The 20,604-nt window shown below is 41.0% G+C and overlaps 1 protein-coding gene across 3 annotated transcripts in view; it reads left to right on the top strand.

Annotated features, from left to right (window-relative positions):
- The first annotated feature begins 256 nt into the window (after nucleotides 1–256).
- Nucleotides 257–20,604, top strand: part of LOC114031124 (zinc finger protein OZF-like) — a 31,069-nt gene continuing 10,721 nt past the window's right edge. The window contains exons 1-6 of one of the 3 annotated variants that reach the window (XM_027846142.1): nucleotides 257–291; nucleotides 932–1,020; nucleotides 6,604–6,730; nucleotides 15,511–15,599; nucleotides 18,224–18,350; nucleotides 19,109–19,204. In XM_027846142.1, coding sequence (XP_027701943.1) covers nucleotides 988–1,020; nucleotides 6,604–6,730; nucleotides 15,511–15,599; nucleotides 18,224–18,350; nucleotides 19,109–19,204 — 472 coding nt within the window. In that variant the 5' untranslated portion in view covers nucleotides 257–291; nucleotides 932–987. Of the gene's footprint in view, nucleotides 292–931; nucleotides 1,021–6,603; nucleotides 6,731–7,467; nucleotides 7,564–9,108; nucleotides 12,103–15,510; nucleotides 15,600–18,223; nucleotides 18,351–19,108; nucleotides 19,205–20,604 lie in introns of those variants that run through there. The other 2 variants (XM_027846141.1, XR_003567700.1) reach the window with 2 other exon arrangements.

Here is a 20,604-nt window from a genome sequence, read left to right as displayed (position 1 = left end):
GGAGCGGGGTTCCTGGAGGGAGGGCCAGGAGGAGCGACGCAGGCAGAGAGGCAGGACCGCATTCAAGGCCGGGGGAGGGGCCGAGCCCCAGGCATGCGCAGAAGGCGCCTCAGCCTCCAGACTACGATTCCCAGAAGGCCGTGCTCGCTTTAGGGGCATTTTTCCAACCTCAAGGGGAGCAGGGCTGGACTTCCTTCTTACGAAGACACTTCCGTTTCCTTTTCTCTCCGCCTCTTCCATGCTTTCTGGTTCGCGTTTCCTCTTCTCTGCATTGAGCTGAAGTGTGACGGGGTGAGCGGGGCCAGGCCCAGGCGGGGTCGGAGCACCGGGGGCTGGCTGGGGAGCACACGGGGAATGGGAGGAGCGTCCGCCAGAGGAGGAAGGAAGCCCCTGAGGGGCTCCCAGGGGTCTGGGGGCGGCCCGTGCGTGGTGGGGGGCGGGGGTTGGAGGCCGACCAGACGGAGGCGGAGCCTGGGGGCGGATTCTAATCCTCCTTCAGTCACGCCCGCATCCCGTGACCCCGGTCAGGCCATGGCCCTCCATGCCTCGGGCCACCTCATGTGCCCAGAGACCCAGGGAATGTGCTCCTGGTGTGTGCCTGCTTGGTCCTTGGTGCGGACTTCCCCTGGCCTCATCTCCTCCTCCCAGCATCCTCCTGGGCAGCCCCTCCTCTGGGAACCCTTCCCTGATGCTGCCGGGCCCTGTTCCCTCCCCCTGCTGAAAGGGTCATCTGTCTGCCCTCCAGTTTGTCTCTAAAGAGATGCTGGCCCCAAGACAGCGCTCCCCAGGAGAGAAATCATGGCTTCCTTCTGGCCCACCCCTGCCCCCCTCCCTGATCTCCCCACGGTAGAGAAGTGGGAATGTCTGGTCTGAGCAGGGCAGACCCCCCCAGCATCAGCCCTCATTCTCCTGCTTCTCCTTTCCTCCCCAGCTCTACCTTCGGTGGCCTCTGCTCTGCCCCAGGAGGACAGCCTGGAGGAAGAGGGAATGGCTCCTGCCCTGACAGCCAGGCCTGGGAAAGTGAGTGCCACTTGCTGCTTTCCTTAAATAGCATCTCAGGCCAGAGACCCTGGGATAGGTTTCTTTGTCCTGATTCATAGCTCCTGTTTGGGTAAATGCTGTGTTAAACTGAAGTAAACTAGAGAATGAAGAGGCAGCAAAGTACAAAGGAAAGACTAGCTTGTATGTCAGAAGGCTTGCATTTGAGATTTAGCTGCTATCATGGATAAGATCTGATCCATTTCATACATGTTTTCATGCCTCTCCAGCTGGGTTCATGGGACATATCCTAAGCTCTCTAACCTTCTTTTTCTCACCTCCCAACCCCAGTGATTTTTTTTTTGTCTTTGCATTTTTGTTACAGTCTTCCCATGTTTTGAAAATGAACTTATACTTTAAACTGTTACTAGGTTTCTCCACTTGCTAGATGAAGCCCTGGAAACAAACATGAAATATATAAACCTTGACATATGTGTATACATGATTATAAAGCTACATGTGTACACACAAGTTTGTTCCAGCATTTTCAGTCATGTCTGACTCTTCTTGACCCCATTTAGGGTCTTCAGTATCTCTGGAGTAGTTTGCCATTTCCTTTTATAGCTCATTTTACAGATGAGGAAACTGAGGTAAACGGGGTGAAATGACTTGCCTAGGGTCACACAACTTACAAGTATCTAAGGCCAGGGTTGAACTTACGAAGATGAGTCTTCCTGACTCTAGGCACATCACTGAATAATCTAGCTGCCCTAGTACACATGAGTATCTATACACATACATATATGAGATAGCCTTGGTTTTTTGTTTTTTTTTTTTTTAAAGAAACTATTCTAAACCACAGATTACATTGAATAAGTATGCTTTTCTTTTCTACCCCAGGGCCCTCTCTCTTGGTAGGAGCTTTCTTAAAGCAGAGAAAACTAAAGAGTAGTTACTTTGTTTTGCCTTGTTTAATGCAGTTGGCTTGTCCATTACAAGTTGTATTAATCAAATCATATTTTAAATACATCATAGAAGTTTAAAGGACTCTTGTAGTACATCCTTTCATAAAGCAAAGCCTCCTTTTATGCATTCATTTAATAGATGAATCATTTTGTTAATAAAAATAATCATTCCCTTATTGATTAGTTGGGTGTTTTTGGTTTTAAATGAGCATTTTTTATATTTGGTTTGGTAAATCCAGGCTCCTGTGTAGTTCAAATGATGAGACATTTTTATCATTTTCTTATCATTTGGTACATTGTTTTGAGACTTCATATACAGACTCATAATCAAAACTGTTACAATAGCTTCATGCACATTGGATCCCCAAACAAAGCCATTCAGCAGCTTTTAATAGCAATATGCCACCCACTTATGAAGAGGAGAATAACTTGTCTTCCAGTGTCCTGAAGTTAAACTTCCATTAATTCCTCAGGCCAGAAATGTAGTTTACATTGATCCTTCCTAGGTCCCGTCTTATTAGATGCAGCCTGTTCTTCTAACTTCTTGAAGTCTTTTTGGATCCTTGTTCTTGGATAAAAGGTGTTGAATCGCTGGCTCACCAGTATCTAAAGTCACCAGCCTAGAGTGTGAAAAATCAGTGTTCTTCTTTACCTTTGTGAAGAATTTTCCAAATGGTTTGTTGCCAAAAATGACCACTGGCCAAAGAATGGCCATTTTTTAAAGTCCATCTGTGTAAGAAAGCTTATCCTCAGCCCCTGAGCTACCTGCCTGTTTTAGCTTGTGGGTAATCCAGAAGAGACATGATGTCAGCCTACTGTTATGCTGGCAGCTATGTTTGAAGACCTCTTGTGGCTGGAGAGCAGGCTTCTCTGAAAACGTTTAAAGGGCACAAAGGTGATTGCAACACAGACTGGATCATCTGTGCAAGGAATGAGTGGTAGAGAGCAATTAGAAAAGTTTCTTTCATTTTTTTCTGTAAGCTTTTGTGCTATTTCAACACAGACATTTCAAGGCAGACTTCTTTCCTTCACCCTTTCCTCCACCCTACCTTTTGGGTAATCACCCAAAAATATCAGTGATGGTGACTTTACCTGACAGTTCATAAAACATTCTCCTCTAATGGTCTCCATCTTCTCTACTATCTGAAGCGGTAATTTTTTTAAAATTTTATTTTGAATTTATGGAATAAAACAAACATTTCCATCACACAGTACAGTGAAAAAGATTAATTGTACATAAAACTGCAAATCTACTGTGTACAACTTGCTATTCCTTTCAAATAAACAATAAAATTATAATGTAAATTTCTTTTTCTTCCCATCCCTTTTCCACTCTAGAGATGGTTACTATTAGACACAAATAGGTCTGTGTGTGTGTGTGTGTGTGTGTGTGTGTTTGTTTGTATAATATAGATGCATATACGTAAAATTATTCTATACATACCTTAGTTGATCAATTCTTTATCTAGTTGGAGGTAGCATCTTTCTTCATATGTCCTTTATGTTTAATTTGGGTATTTGTGATAGATAAAATAATTTATTCACTCAGAGTTGTTCTTCAAACAATATTGTTGCTGTGTACAAAGTTCTCTTGGTTCTGCTCATTTTTTCGCTTTCATTATTTCATGCAAGTCTGCATGTTTTTCTAAAATCATGTAGCTCATCATTTCTTACAGCACAGTAGCATTCCATCACATTCATGTACCACAATTTGTTCAGCCATTTCCCAGTTGATGGGCATCCTTGCAATATCTACTTTTTTCCCACCAGAAAGAGAGCTGCTATAAACATTTGGTTCTTCTCCTTTTCCCCTAATCATTTTTGGAGATAGACCATATGGTGGTATTGCTGGATCAAAGGGTCTGGGTAGTTGAATAACTCTGGGCATAATTCCAGATTGCTGTCCAAAATGGTTGGATTTTAGTATTACACCAACTATGAATTAGTGTCCTAGTTTTTCCTCATCCCCTCCAACATTTGTCACTTTCCCCTCCTATCATTTTAGCTAATCTGTTAGGTGTAAAGTGATGCCTCTAGTTTGTTTTCATTGACATTTCTCTAACCAGTAATTATTTAGATTATATTCATATAACTATAAATTGTTTTGATTTTTTCATTGGAAAACTGCCTGTTCATATCCTTTGACCATTTATTAATTGGGGAATGATTCCTATTCTTATAGGTTTGACAAAGTACTTCATATATTTTAGATATGAGACCTTTAATAAACTGTATAAATTTTTCCCCCAATTTTCTGCTTTGCTTCTAATCTTTGCTGTTTTTAAGAACCTTTTTTAATATAATGTAATAAAAGTTATCCATTTTATACCTGACTTTGCTGTCTATCTCTTGTTTATTTATAAATTGTTCACCTATCCATAAGTCTGATAAATAATATACAATTTTTTTTTCAGTTCATAATTCAGCATCTTTTCATTTTTCGGGTTTTTTTGTTCTTTTAGTTATGTTTTTGTAATTTTGTGTATTGTGTTCTGTTGGATCTGCTCATTTTACACTGTGTCAGTGAATATACATCCTCCCCTGCTTCTCAGAATTCCTCATCTTTCTTATTTTTAAGTATATAAATAATAGTAAATTCATATACCATTTTTCTAGATGTTCTTTACTGGTGTGAATTCAGTTTGTTTCCAGGTCTCTGCTGCCCAAAAGAGTGCTCTTTTGAATGTTTTGTGTAAAAACTCAGTTGTGGCCTTGTTCTGCTTATACAGAAAGTGAATGGCAACATGGTACAGTGAGAATAGCCCTGGATTTGCTGCTGAGAGGACCTGGTCTCAAAGTGCACATTTACCATTCACTCACTCCCTTTTTGACCTTAAGCAAGTCACTTTTCTCCTCTAATGAGCATATTAGACTCAAAGTCTCTTCCAACTCTAAATATATGAATTGGAAAGGTATAGTCCTTTAACACTCTTTTCAGCAGTAAAAAAAATTGTTCACATGTTACAGACAGGAGATTTGCTCTTCTGGTTCCAGGAGCATTGAACACAAATCATGTTCATTTCAGAGCACCACATTTTAAGAACCACAGCAACTGGATGAAAAGAGGAAGCTAATTGCCTTAGTTGTGAAGTGATCAGGTCAATTGGTCAAAGGAACTGGCTATGTTAGGATTGGAAGAGAAGACTTAGGGCCACATGATAGCTCTGTCTTGAGCAATTTCATTTTCATTGTTTATTTCAGCAAGTAGAAAAGGAATTAGCCACATTACTACGTCAACTTAGAGGGCACAAATAGAAGCTATGGGTACACATTGTAAAGTAAGAATACACACCCAAAAACCACACATTTAACATTGATGTCATTGGAACCTTTTACCACAGTAAGCATATATTGAGCTACCTACAAAGTGCCAGGCATCATGCTGAGTGTGAAGGATACAAAGTAAGGCAGAATTGGCTCCTGCCCTCCAGGAGCTTACAAAGCAATTGGGAGAAGTTCTTTTTAAAAAATTTTTATTCATAAAATTTTTAATTCATAGACTAAAACAAGCATTTCCAAAACATACTATGATTAAAAAAAAGATGATTGCACATGAAACTCCAAGTCTATTATGTACAACCTGCTATTCCTTTTAAATATACATAAAGTTATCGTGTAAATTTTTTTTCTTTCCCTTCTCTCACCCTCAATCCTAGAGATGGGTGCTACTATTAGAAGTGTGTGTGTGTGTGTGTGTGTGTGCGCGTGCGCGCGTGTAAAATAGATCAGTTCTTTCTGATTGTGGAATTTTTTAAGTACCTGCTGTATACCATACACTGTACTGGGATACAAATAAGTAAATGAGCCAATCTCTTGTAGCAAGGGAAAGATGAAATGACTGAGGAAATGATCATTTAATCTATTGACCATATCAATTTTATATTAAACAAGACATGACAGTTGCAGAACAACCTGGGACCAGGCCCCTTACTCAACTTTTGGCTGGACTCAGAATATAGGGTGAGATGTACTTGTATACATTAAAGTCAATCAAACAAAGCCAATTAATTAAAAGCAAATAGTACAATATTACGTAGTCTGATTTCTAATTGGAGGAAAGATTAGGGACTTTGCCTGTGAAGGGGTGAGTGGGGCAACAGGTTCAATTCCCTGAATTCAGAAAAAGGTGTACCAGTCCCACCAAGTGTCTGTATGTAATCAAAAGAACGTAGAAAGAATAATGAATTGTTTACTATGGGGCCAGTTTGCAGACAAGACATATGGGTGGCTCAAAACGTAGAATTGTGAGAACTCCTTATAGTCGTTTTGGATCTGCCTGGGTTTCTGGTCAGCATAACCTCGGTCCTTAGTTAAGGGTCTCTAAACAGCAGGGAGAAAGAGGTGTCCCAGTTTCTCAGCCAGGAAGGACCAGGTTCAAACCATGCAAAAATTTTTTCTCCCAGTTCCCTCAATTGAATAAATTTTTTTCACAAGACAAGTTGGACTAGACCTATAATTGAACAGAAAAAGAACTGAGCTACCTCCAGAACTGAGTCAGTCCACAAAATGGAGGCAGTGTGGTTGACTCAGTTGCCTCAATTCCCTGTACCACTTGCTGTCCTGATGCCCTGCATTCTGTCACCCTCCTGGCAAGGAGTTTACATTTGAACTTCATAGCAGAGCTATAGCTGGGTAAGCACAACTGTTCTTGTTGTTTCAGGAATCAGTGACATTCAAGGATGTGGCTGTGGAATTCACCCCAGAGGAGTGGGTACAATTGAACCCATCTCAGAAAAAGCTGTGCAGGGATGTGATGCTGGAGAACTATAGGAACTTGGTCTCTTTGGGTAAGAACAGCTACCCCTTTGGAGTCTTGATATATGCTATGACAACTTTCAAAATTTTAACTGTTATTCTTTGGCGTACAAGAGGAAAATATTCCTAATCCTTTTGTAGCCAAGAGACAGATTACTTGTGCTACTTGTTTCCTGAAAAAAGGTTTTTGCTTAGTATCCCTTAAAATTGATTTCTTGATTTGATGTTATTCTTGAGAATGTGTCTTCCCCTCTCTGCTGCTTCAAATCCAAGATTTTCTTTTTAATCCCAATGTAGGTTTCATCATACAAAATGTTCCACTGTCTAAGCAGGGAATGAGTCAAATGAACAATTTTTGCCCCAAGCCCTACTCAGTAATCCATTCTACCATAATATAGAATATCCTTCAGTGGTCTTTTGTATTTCCTTGAGGTCTTCCTAGCATAGGGCTTTAACTAGTTTTGAATTCTTTTATTAAGTTTTGTGGATGCTTGTTGAAAAGATGTATTTTTTCCTTCCCTTGACACCTTAAAAAAATAAAAGAAAAAACCCTACTTCTCCCCCCACTCAGCCCATTGAACCCCTATGTTGGAAAAACAAAAATCTCAAGACAAAATCAGCTAACATCATGCCCTTGGTGGTGTAAGATACATTCAGTGCCCTTATTCCCCCACTGTTCTACTAAGAGTTGGAAGGAGTATTTCATCTATCTCTTCTGTGATGGAACTCTGAAATAACTCCTTAACACTTTTTCATTTTCAATGAACAGGATTTGCAGTTTCCAAACCAGATGTGATCTACCAGTTAGAAAGAAAGGAAGCATCTTGGATGCCAGAGGCAGATATTCCAAGAAGCAGCTGTCCAGGTGACTACATAAAAGCCAAGCAGATGGGTCATTGCAAAATACTGTTCTGTTGGTCATTTTAGGTCAATGCTCTTGTAAAATGTTGCACATAGTGGCCTATCAAAGCTTCTCCGGCCTGTTGAGAGGAGCTGAGACTTTCAAACTTCTTTTTTATCTCATGAAGTTACTTTTTTTATGTATCTCTTTACTGAAATGTACCTCCACTCTCAAAGAAAGTTGTTGCCTTAGTACAGGTCATTTATTTCTCTTGTGTTCATTGAAGATTGTTTTCTCTTCAGCAGGCATTCCCCTGCCTCACTTGCATGAATTCATTCTCCTTTTAAAATAAGTACATTCCTGAAGATATTAAGTAATGTGCTCTTTTTGCTTCTTAGTTCTCTTCTGATATTTTCTTATATGTTGTTTTTATGATTGTTTTGCTTTGCTGCTGTTACATTTAAAATATTTAATCCTAACCTCATTCCCCTTTCTTCATTGTATCATGTTATGTGCCATCCTGATTTTCTTTACACTTTCAAATTATGTTTGAAAAGGCACGTTATTATGTTCATATGACAGGACTTATGTAGCCATCATTGGACCTATACGTTTTCAGTATTTTGCTATTTCACAAAAAACTCTTGTGGAAATTTTACTGAGAGTTCTTTGTTTGCTTTCAGTTACATGTTGAGGATGCTGACCTAGTACTGGGGCCATTGGGTCAATGAATGTGAACAGTTTTGTAGCTCTAGCTGAAGTTGCTGTTCTTTTTCAGAAAAAATGGCAGTAGCATCTTAATATGTAGCTATTTCAACATCATTGTGAAAATTTATCATTTTAAGATATCTTTGGGGGCAACGAGATGGCACAGTGTTTACAGCACCGACCCTGGATTCAGGAGGACCTGAGTTCAAACCCGGCCTCAGACACATAACACTTCCTAGCTGTGTGAGTCCGGGCAAGTCACTTAACCCCATTGCCTAGCCAAAAGAAAACGAAAAGATAGCTTTGCTAATCTGATGGCTATTTAATTTCTCTTCTCAAAAACAATTATGTCTTACTCTTACATTTCAATCAATTCCTTATAAATTAGATATGTTGGATTTTTAGATGACATTTATGACAATGATTGTCACATTTTCCCCCTGATATTTCTTCTTTATTCTGTTTATTTCATATAACTATTTCTCTTCCTTGCTCTGAACTCAGTTCTCCATTTTTTTTTTCTGTTCAAGCTTTTCTCTTCCTATTTTCACCTCATAAGATAAGGATACATTTGCAAATTCTCAGTCATCTTTTTTTTTTTCCTGAATATACTCGTTCCAATGAAATGCCAGGCAATCAAAGTAGAGTAAGAGTTCATTCTTCCTTCAAGGTAATTTCATCATCAGTCAGATTATTTATGTAGAGTACCTTTGAGTCTTCATATTTTTAAATAAGATAAATTGATTCTTAGTGAAAGACTAGTAAGACTGTCCTTCTCAAGTGAGAAGGCAAGAGAATACCTCTAAAACCTGGTTTTTTTTTTTAAAAAAGAGTTAATCATTTTTTTATTCTTCCTTTCAGAGATCAGAGAATTTACTGGAGATAAACCTTTTCCATGTAATGAATATGGGAAGGCCTTCAGGACCAAGAAGCATCTGGCTGTGCATGAGAGAATTCATACTAGAGAGAAACTTTGCAAATGTAGTGAATGTGAGATGGCCTTCAGGGAGAAGACACAACTTACTCTGCATCACAGAGTTCATACTGGAGAGAAACCTTATGAATGTAATGAATGTGGCAAGGCCTGCAGATATAAAGGACAACTTACAATCCATCAGAGAATTCATACTGGAGAGAAACCTTATGAATGTAGTGAATGTGGGAAGGCCTTCAGGGATAAGACACAACTTACTCTGCATCAGAGAATTCATACTGGAGAGAAACCTTATAAATGTTATGAATGTGGGAAGGCCTTCAGAGATAAGACAAAACTTACAGTGCACCACAGAATTCATACTGGAGAGAAACCTTATCAATGTAGTGAATGTGGGAAGGCCTGCAGGTATAAAGGACAACTTACAGTCCATCAGAGAATTCATACTGGAGAGAAACCTTATGAATGTAGTGAATGTGGAAAGGCCTTCTTGAGAAAGGCAGAGCTTGCTGTGCATCAGACAATTCATACCGGAGAGAAACCTTATGAATGTAGTGAATGTGGAAAAGCCTTCAGGAGGAAGGACCATCTTACTGTACATCAGAGACTCCATACTGGAGAAACATGTTATGAATATAAGGAGTGTGGGAAGGGTTTTCTCTACAACTCAGATCTTACTCTACATCAAAAAATTCATGCTAGAAAGAAACCTTATAAATGTATTGAATGTGGAAAAGCCTTTAGAGATAAGACACAACTTACAGTGCATCAGAGAATTCATACTGGAGAGAAACCTTATGAATGTAGTGAATGTGGGAAGGCTTTCAGCAGTAAGACACAACTTACAGTGCATCAGAGAATACATACTGGAGAGAAACCTTTTGAATGTAGTGAATGTGGGAAGGCCTGCAGGTATAAAGGACAACTTACAGTGCATCAGAGAATTCATACTGGAGAAAAACCTTATGAATGTAGTGAATGTGGAAAGGCCTTCAGGAGGAAGTCACATCTTACTGTACATCAGAGACTCCATACTGGAGCTATGTGTGATGAATATAAGGAGTGTGGGAAGGGTTTCCTCTACTACTCAGATGTTACTCCACATGAAAAAAGTCATGCTGGGAAAAAACCTTATAAATATAGTGGATGTGAGAAAGACTTCAGAGATAAGAGAAAACTTACAGTGCACCACAGAATTCATACTGGAGAGAAACCTTAAAAATGTAGTGGATGTGGGATGGCCTTCAGAGATAAGACAAAACTTATAGTGCATCACAGAATTCATACTGGAGAGAAATTTTTAAAATGTAGTAAATGTGGAAAGGCCTTCGAAATAAGACACAACTTAGAGTGTATCACAATTCACACTGGAGAGAAACCTTATAAATGTAGTGAATATGGAAAAGCCTTCAGGAGTAGGAGAGAAATTACTGATCAGAGAATTCATACTGGAGAGAAACCTTATGAATGTAGTAAATGTGAGAAGGCCTTTGGGAGGAAGTCATATCTTACTGTGCATCAGAGACTTCATGCTGGATATATGTGTGATGAATACAAGGAATGGGACGGGTTTTCTGTACAACTCAGATGTTACTCCACATGAAAAAATTCATACTGGAAAGAAACTTTATAAATGTAGTGAATGTGGAAAACCCTTCCTAGATAAGACACAAATCACAGTGCATCACAGAATTCATACTGGAGAGAAACCTTATAAATGTAGTAAATGTGGGAAGGTCTGCAGGCATAAAGCACAATTTACAGCACATCACAGAATTCATACTGGAGAGAAACCTGATAAATGTAATAATATGGCAAGGCCTTCAGCAGTAAGACACAACTTTCATTGAAACCTTTTGAATATAGTGAATTTGCAAAGGCTTTCATGATGAGGACAAAACTTACAGTGCACTGCAGAATTCACACTGGAGAGAAACCACATGAATGTAATGAATGTGGAAATGCCTTCAGGAGGGAAGAGATATCTTACTGTACATCAGAGAACTCATACTGTTGACATCCATAATGAATTTAATGAGTGTGGGATGGTTTTCCCCTACAAATTGGACCTTATTTGACATGAAGAAATTCATACTGGATAGAAACTTTATGAATGTAGTAAATGTGGAAAGGCCTTTAGGAAGAAGAAGTCACATCTTACTGTTCGTCAGAGAATTTGTACTGGAGATATGTGTTATGAATGTAAGGTGTGAGAAGGGTTTTCTCTACAACTCAGATCTTACTCTATATCAACTTCATACTGGAGAGAAACCTTATGAATGTAGTGAATGTGGAAAGGTCTTCTGAAGTGAGACACAATTGACAGACTTGACATCAAAGAATTAATTCTGGAGAGAAACTTTTGCAATTTGGGAAGGCCTTTAGACTTAACACATTACTTTATGTTCATCAGAGAATTGATACTAGATTGATTCTTCCCCTATTCTGAAGCCTGCAAAGAGGCAAAGATTTAGTATTATCATCCCAGTCTCCCATGGACCTTCAGGGAAGGAGAGATGATGCTGGCTGAGGCAGAGGTTACTGAGTGGATAGTGGTATTGGGAGGTCCTTAGTATTAACTGTCCCCGGGCATATGGCTTGCAAGACACTTGGGGATGACCTCTTGGCCATGAGATGAGCCTGAGCCTAATGTGTGATGAATAATTATTGACAGAGCTTGAGGAATATATCCTCATCAGCAACCTGATGTTGCTGGTGCTTCTTCTTCTCCTGTTCATTTCAATAGCCACTGTGGATGTTACAGATTTGAAATCACATTAATTAAAACAAAGCATCCCAAGAATGTGTGGCAGATTTTGATGCAACATGATTTCTGTCCTGTGCTCTGAATGTCAAAGGAAAGAAGTTCATTGAAGTGCAGGTAAACAGCAGGATTAATTATGACCTTCTCATTGTAGATAAATGCCTTGTCATCTAATTAGTGACACATATGAAAAGATCAATAAAATTCCCATTATGGTTAAAGAATATAAAAAGACTTTTCAGTGAAGAAATCAAAGGGATCAATAATGAAAATGCTTTAAATCACTATCGATTAGAGAAATGCAAATGAAAACAACTTTGAAGCAATATGTCACATTAGCTCAGATTGGCCAATGTGACAGAAAAGGAAAGTGATATTCTGGAGGGTTTGTGGGAAAATAGGGATACTAATGCACAATGCAGAACTGGTCCAATCATTCTAGAGGACAATTTGGAACTGTGCCTAAAGGGCTATAACACTGTGCATACCCTTTGACATAGCAATACCACTGCTTGATCTGTATCCCAAAGACATCAAAGGAAAATGACTTACATGTGCAAAAATTGTAAATATTGTTGGGGCCCTGCCCTCATTGGAGGCTAGATAGGCATGGTATGCCTATTTAATGGTATGTCATGGAGGAAATTCATTTTCAAATATGATTTGCAGCATAGAGTCCACAAGGTCCTTTCTTACTCTCAATAATGGATTTCTGTGAAGTCAGTTTCAGGTCTGCCATGGTTTTTTTTTTGTTTGTTTCTTAATCCAGCTGTCTCTCCATTCCCCTTCCTCTATATGACTCTAGGGAGAATTCAGGTGGCTTCCTTGGAACATCTGAAAACTGATCCCTATGCCAAGGGCTTAAACATAGTAGCAGGAGGCGAGAAGTAAGGATAACATCCTTTTAGCTCACAGCATGTCCAGTAACCATGAGTGACACTGTCTATCCTGAGTGGGGAGTCATACCTCCTTCCCTCCCTCAGGCCTTCTTCCATGCCTTTTTACATAGTGGAGGGAGCAGAAATGGTACAGGGTACCAGCATGAGGAGTAAAGAACATGTATGAGGCCTTCACATAGGCAGATGGGCAGAGAATGTGGAACAACTTGAGTTATCCTGAAGATGATGGGAGACAATGCTAATGCAACATGGTAAGGGAACGGAAGATAGTGCAAAACATCTCTTGTGACATAAACCTGCATCATCCCCAATTAAATAACAAATTAGAAATCCTGAAAACCAAAGGAGAGATTAATAAAATTGAAGTTAAGAAAATTATTGAATTAATAAAACTAATAACTAGTTAAAAAAACTAAAATGGATAAGCCTTTGGTTAATTTGATTAAAAAAAAGAAAACCAAATGACCAGCATCAAAAATGAAAACTAAATTCACTACCAATTAAGCGGAAATCAAAACAATACTTAGGAACTATTTTACCCAACTGTATGCCAATAAATTTGACAATCTTAGTGAAATGAATGAGTATTTTAAAAAATATAAATTGCCCAGATTAAGAGAAGAGGAAATAAAATACTTAACCCAGTTTCAGAAAAAGAAATTGAAGAAGCCATCAATGAACTGTCTAAAAAAAAAAAAAACTCGGACCAGATGGATTTACAAGTGAATTCTATCAAACATTTAAAGAACTAGTTCCTATACTAAATAAATGATTTGGGAAAATTGGTGAAGAAGGAGTTTTACGAAGTTCTTTTTATGAAACATATATGGTGCTGATACTTAAACCTAGATGAGCCAAAACAGACCACGGCCTTTTCAAGGAAAGGTCTTTTCCAGGTCTCAGTTTGTGTAAGGCAATACCATTCAGTAATTAAAAGCTAGATGAGAATTGAGGCAAAAGTTGGCTTCCTTTGCCTTCATAAAAGAATCAGCCTGGGAGGGGAAAACCCTCAGCGTTTCTCTAGGCCGTGAATAGAGTTCTGGGTGAAGAATCAGGAAGAACTGTGTTGAAATCTAAGTTCAGGCATTTGCTACCTATGTGACCCTGGGTGTGTCACTTCACCCTAGTTTCCGCGTCTACAAAATGAAGTCTATAACAGCCCCCATTCCCCTGGTTGTTGTGAGGACCAGATGAGATAATCCTTGTATTTAGTGGTGCCTGGAACACAGTAAGCTTCACCTAAACGTTAGCTCTTAGTTTTACTGAGCCCATCTACCAGATGACTGGCATTAGCCAGGCACAACTAAACACTCTCCTTGTCTCCTGGTATCACTCGGGTCAGTGTCCGTGACGGAGGAAACACACAGAAAGCGGACACGGCCTTGCCTTGCCCTGCCTGGCATCCCCTTGACCTCTGCTGCTGCCCGGGGCCCACTCGCGTCCTCCTCCTGGAAGCCCCAGGGGGCTCAGCGAGCGCTCCTGGCATCCAGCCCCAGCCCGTGGTTTCCCTGGGTGTTTGCGTCACTTCCTGCCGGAAGATGCCGGCGCACAGGAAGCATTTCTTTAGAGCCGCAGCCTTTGTGAGTGGCTGCTTCAGTGGGAAAGATGCGTGCTAGACGAGCCTCGGAGGAGCCCCAGGGCACCTAGAAGTCTGGGACCTCACGCCTAGTGACTCCCCTGGGGCTCTGGGGCTGGGAAGACCATGCACGGGATAAGGGGTGGAACAGAGGGGGCGGGGCGAGAGAGGTAGGACTGCATTTCGGGCCAGGGGAGGGGCCGAGCTCCAGGCGTGCGCAGAAGAAACCTCCGCCTCTAAAATGAGGTTCCCAGAATGCCGTGCTCGCCTCAGGGGCATTTTCCAAGCTCAAGGGCGGGAGGGACTTCCGTCTTAGAACGACACTTCCGGTTCCTTTCCTCTCCGCCTCTTCCACGCTTTCTGGTGCCCGCTTCCACTTCTCTGTCCTTAGCTGAAGTGTGACGGGGTGAGCGGGGACCGAGAGCGAGGTGGAGCCGGCTGCGGGGTGCGGCGGGGTCGGAGCACCGGGGGCCGGCTACGGAGCACCCGGAGAACGGAAGGAGCGTCCGCCAGAGGAGGAAGGAAGCCCCCCGAGGGGCTCCCAGGGGTCTGGGGGCGGCCTGTGGGTTGGGCGGGGTGCGGGGGTTGGAGGTGGACCAGGCGGAGGCGGAGCCTGGGGGCGGATTCCAATCCTCCTTCAGTCACGCCCGCATCCGGTGACTCTGATCAGGGCATGGCCCTCCATGCCTCAGGCCTCCTCCTGTGCCCAGAGTCCCCGGCAATGTGCTCCCCATGTGTGTCTGTCTGGTCCTCGGTGGGGACTCCTCGTGGTCTCATCTCCTCCCAGCATCCTCCTGGGCAGCCCTTCCTCGGGGAAGCCTTCCCTGATGCTGCCCGGGTCCCGTGCCCTCACCTTGCTGAAAAGGTCCTCTGTCTGTTCTCCAGTTTGTCTCTAAAGAGATGCTGGCCCCAGGACAGCGCCCCCCGCCCCCCACCCCTCAAGAGAGAAATGACCGCTTCCTTCTGGCCTGTCCCCAGCCCCTGCCCCGCTGCCTGATCTCCCCACAGTGCAGAAGTGGAAATGTCTGGTCTAAGCAGGGCAAACCCCCAGCGTGACCCCTCATTCTCCTGCTTCTCCTTTCCTCCCCAGCTCTACCTTCGGTGGCCTCTGCTCAGCTCCAGGAGGACAGCCTGGAGGAAGAGGGAATGGCTCCTGCCCTGACAGCCAGGTTTGGAAAGGTGAGTGCCACTTTCTTCTTTCCTGAGATAGCATCTCATGCCAGAGACCTTGGGATAGGTTCCTTTTTTTTTTCTTTTGGTGAGGCAGTTGGAATTAAGTGACTTGCCCAGGGTCGCACAGCTAGTGAAGTGTCAGGTGTTTGGTCTAAGGCTGGATTTGAACTCAGCTGCTGCTCTATCCACTGTGCCACCTAGCTGCCCCAGGGATAGGTTTCTTTCTCCTATTTTATAACAATGGAAATTGTAGGCATCAGAGAATTATATTTAGGACTAAAACATACCATAGAGACTACTTTATCTTCTCCCCCAGAAAAAAAGACCATACATTTAGTTTGTGGGGTTTTTTTTTAATTTTGTGTTCCAAATTCTTATGCACCTCTTCCCACCTTCCAGTTCTTTCCCCACCCATTTAGAAGAACAGGACACCCATTTTCCTTGTGAAGTAGCAAAACATTTCCTTGTTGGCCCTGGTCCAAAAAAAAAATTGAAGGAAAATGAAAGTAGAAAAGCTATGCTTAAATGTGCAGTCAAAGTTCATCAGTTTTCTAGTCATATTTCCTAATTTTCATCCTTTCAAGTTTTCATGAATCATATTAATATTTACATAAGGTGGGTGAAAATACAGAAAAAGAAAGGCTCCTACTGAATTCTTTCTACAAAGAAAGATGATGTTGTTACCTAAAGCAGTGAGAGATTACAGCACTATTTCATAAAGGTTATTCATTATGACGTTGAAGTTGCTTAATGCTTTCATATTTGGTTCAAAATTAAGAAAACTATTGATATAATGGACTAAACGCATAATATAAACAATAAACAGGACATGGTTATATAGGTAGATGCAGATAAGGCTTTTGACAAAATACAATACCTGTTCCTTTTTTAAATTTTTTTTTCCCCCAGATTTGGCAGAGGGGGTTAAGTGACTTGCCCAGAGTCACACAGCTAGTAAGTGTCAAGTGTCTGAAGCCTAATTTCAACGCAGGTCCTCCTGACTCCAGTGCTGGAGTTGCATCCACTTTGCCACCTAGCTGCCCACCTATTCCTCTTAAAAATATAAAGGGTAGGAATAACGGAAAATTAAGGTTCTCTGAGGTTCCCCCTCACCGTCATCTGTTTGGCAGAATTGACAGAAAAAAGTAAAATGAGAAATTCTAGATCACCCCTGGGAAAACAAGTACATTAACAGGCCCTTGATGGTTGGTTTTGTGTGTGTGTGTGTGTGTGTGTGTGTGTGTGTGTGTGTGTGTCCTCTTCTAGATCCATGCCATCTGGATGATGATGCCAGGACTTGCAAATGAATTGGGGTTGTGAGGAAAGGTCTCACTTTCTCCTCCTGAGCCACCTCAGTCCAGTGGCAAGATAGAGATCAGGAAGACTGGAGGTGGCCCAGCCTTGGCCTTTTGAAGCTAAGGTCTTTAGGAGTTCTCACTTTGACTGAGGCAAAGCCCCATTCAGTGATTAAGGCTGGTTTAGAAATGTGGGGAGGAATGGCTCCTTTTATCTAACAAAAAATAAGTAAACAAAATCAGTCTGGGAGGGGAAGACCATCAGGGTTTTTGGCTGAAATAGAAACAATTATTATTTACTTAGCAAATGGGCTACTGGAGCCCCAAACAATGACCACCTAGTGGGCTTGGGCTTGGACTTTTTGTTGGCCTGTCCAAGAGAGCCAGGGTTAATTGGGTTTAAGGCATGGTCTTTAAGAAAGAAATCTAACCAGTAAATGCCAAGGGCATGATAACTCACTTAGACCAAGGGAGAGGCTTGCAGGTAAGGGAGAGGAGGAGGAGAAGGAGCTGAGTTTCCCAACTGGAAGTGGCCAGTTGGGTCCCCAGTGGGGCAGCTCAGACTACTCACAGGTTGTTTGTCCTTCATTCTGAAGAGGACCATGTCATCAGGAAGACGATGCCATGACTTGCAAATGAAGTGGATTAAGTGATGGTGGGCTGTACAAGGTCACCAGGCTCCTCAAGAGCCATTTGAGTCCAGTGGCAAGATAGAGATGCTGAAGATCACTCCTTTTGGCAGGCATACAAGCTTGTTGACTAGATTAGTTTTGATTGCACAACCTACACCAACTTCGGGACATTCCGCTTGATTGTGGCCACTCCAGAAAAATGTGTATCCAGCCCCCCCTTCAGTAAGCTGGCCTTCATTTTCCAGCCTTGTTTGACTCAGGGCTGCTGTTTCGATTTGATACCTGCTGAGTTCTCTTGCAGGAAGAGCTGTTCCTCTTTCAGGTCTGCTGGATTTTGTGTTGTCTATAAATGTGCACACATTCCATGATCGTTAGTTCAGGGTCTCTAAACAACAGGTAAAGGTGTTCTGGTTTTCCAACCGCAAAGGACTAGGTTCAAATAATGCAGTAAGGTTTTCAACCCATTCTCCGAATTGAATACATTTTTCTCATAAGACACATTTGACTACACCTATAATTGAACAGAAAAAGAACTGAGCTACCTCCAGAATTGAGTCATTGTGGTTGACTCAATTGCCTCAGTTTCAGGTACCACTTGCTGTTCTAATGCCCTGCATTCGATCACCCTCCTGACAAGGAGTTTACATTTGAACTTTATAGCAGAGCTATAGCTGGGTAAGCACAAATGTTTTTGTTATTTCAGGAATCGCTGACATTCAAGGATGTGGCTGTGGAATTCACCCCAGAGGAGTGGGTACAATTGAACCCATCTCAGAAAAAGCTGTGCAGAGATGTGATGCTGGAGAACTATAGGAACTTGGTCTTTTTGAGTAAGAACAGCTGCCCCTTTGGAGTCTTGATGTATACTTTGACAACTTTCAAGATTTTAACAGTTATTCTTTGGTGTACAAGGGGAGAATATTCCTAATCCTTTTGTAGCCAAGAGACAGATTACTTGTGCTACCTGTTTCCAGAAAAAAGGTCTTTGCATAGTATTCCTGGAAATTGATTTCTTGATTTGTTGTTATCCTTGAGGATGTATCTTCCCCTCTCTGTTACTTCAACTCCAACATTCTTTTTAATCCCAAGGTAGGGTTCATTATACCGTGTTCCCGCTGTCAAAGCAGGGAATGAGTCAAATGAATTATTTTTTCCTAAGTCCTACTCAGTAATCCATTCTACCATAATATAAAATATCCTTCAGTGGTACTTTGTACTATCCTTGATGTCTTCCTAGCATGCCCCTCGCTTTTTCCCCAAAGAGGACTTAAACTGCTTTTGAATTCTTTTATCAAGTTTTGTGGCTGTGTTTTTAAAAATGCAATTTCTCCTCCCCTTGACATCTTAAAAAAGAAAAAGAAAAGAAAACCCTACTTCTCCCTCCACCCAGCACATTGAGCTCCACATATTTGAAATACAAAAGTGTCCAAAGAAGTCAACTAACGTATTACCCTTGGTAGTATAAAACACATTCAGTGCCCTTGTTCCCCTGCCTTACTTCTAGGAGTTGGAAGGGATATTTCATCTATTTCTTCTGTGATGGAACTCTGAGATAACTCCCTAGCACTTTTTCCTTTTCAATGAACAGGATTTGCAGTTTCCAAACCAGATGTGATCTACCAGTTGGAAAGAAAGGAAGCATCTTGGATGCCAGAGGCAGATATTGTAAGAAGCAGCTCTCCAGGTGACTACATAAAAACCAAACAGATGGGTCATCGCAGTATAGTGATCTGTTGATCATTTTAGGTCACAGCTCTTGTAGAATATTAACAACGGCCTATCAAAGCTTCTCATACCTGTTGAGAAGAGCTGAGACTTTCCAACTTTCTTTTTTATCTCACGAAGTTACTTTTTTTTTTTTTAATCTATCTCTTTATTGAAATGTATCTCCACCCTCAAACAGAGTTGTTGCCTTTGTACAGGGCAGGTATTTCTCTTCTGTTCATTGAAGATTATCTTCTCTTAAGCAGGCATTCTCCTGCCTCACTTGCATGAATTCATTCTCCCTTTTAAAATAAGTACATTACTTAAGATGTTAAGTAATGTGCTCTTTTTACTTCTTAGTCCTCTTCTGATATTTTCTTTTTTTTTTTTTTGGATAATGTTGCTTTGCTGATGTTACTTTTTAAAATAGTTAATCCTCACCTAATTCCCCTTTCTTTGAGTCTGATGTTATGTATCATAGTATTTTTCCTTATGCTTTGAAATTATGTTTATAAAGGCACAGTAATATGTTTATATGTCAGGACTTGTTTAGCCTTAAGCCAATCATTGGACCTATAGGTTTTCAGTATTTTGCTATTTTACAAATAGCTGTTGTGAAATATTTTGCTGGAAGTGCCTTGTTTGTTTTCAGTAATATATTGAGGATGCAAACCTAGTACTGGTACTATTGGGTCAAAGGATTTGAATAGTTCTGTAGCTTTAGCCAAAATTGATGTTCCTTTTCAGAAAAAAGGCAGTAGTAGCTTGATATGTAGCTATTTCAAAATAATTGGCTAAAATTAATTTTTTTTGTTTTTTTCCCTTGATAATTTGTTTTTAATTTTCTACATTCACTTCAACAAGATTTTAAGTTTTAAATTTTCTCTCCCTCCCACCCATCCCCCCACATTGGCAAGACAGCATGCAGTTTGATATAGGCTGTACTTATACATTCATATTAAGCATATTTTCCCATTAGTTATGACGTAAAGAACAATTAGACCTAATGGGAGGAACTCCGAGAACGAAGCAATAAAACAAAACAACAAAGGAAAAGGAGAGCAAATAGTATGCTTCCATCTGCATTCGGACTCCATAGTTCTTTCGTTGCTTGTGGATAGATTTTCCATCATCAGTCTTTTGGAGTTGTCTTAGATTCTTGCATTTCTGTGGAGAACCAAGTCTATAAACGTCAGTCATCTCACAATGTTGCTGTTACTGTGTTCAGTATTCTCTGGTTCTGCTCATTTCACTCTGTATCAGTTCGTGTAAGTCCAGGTTTTTTTGAAGTCTGCCAACTCATCATTTCTTATAGCACAATAGTATTCCATTACATTCATACACGACAATATGTTCAGCCATTCCTCAATTAATGGGCAT

This window comes from Vombatus ursinus, unplaced genomic scaffold, assembly GCF_900497805.2.
Source record: "Vombatus ursinus unplaced genomic scaffold, bare-nosed wombat genome assembly UNPS02015066.1, whole genome shotgun sequence".
In the NCBI taxonomy this organism is placed as follows: Eukaryota; Metazoa; Chordata; class Mammalia; order Diprotodontia; family Vombatidae; genus Vombatus; species Vombatus ursinus.
Note: the sequence above shows the minus strand (reverse complement) of the source record. Positions and strands in the feature narration are given on the sequence as shown.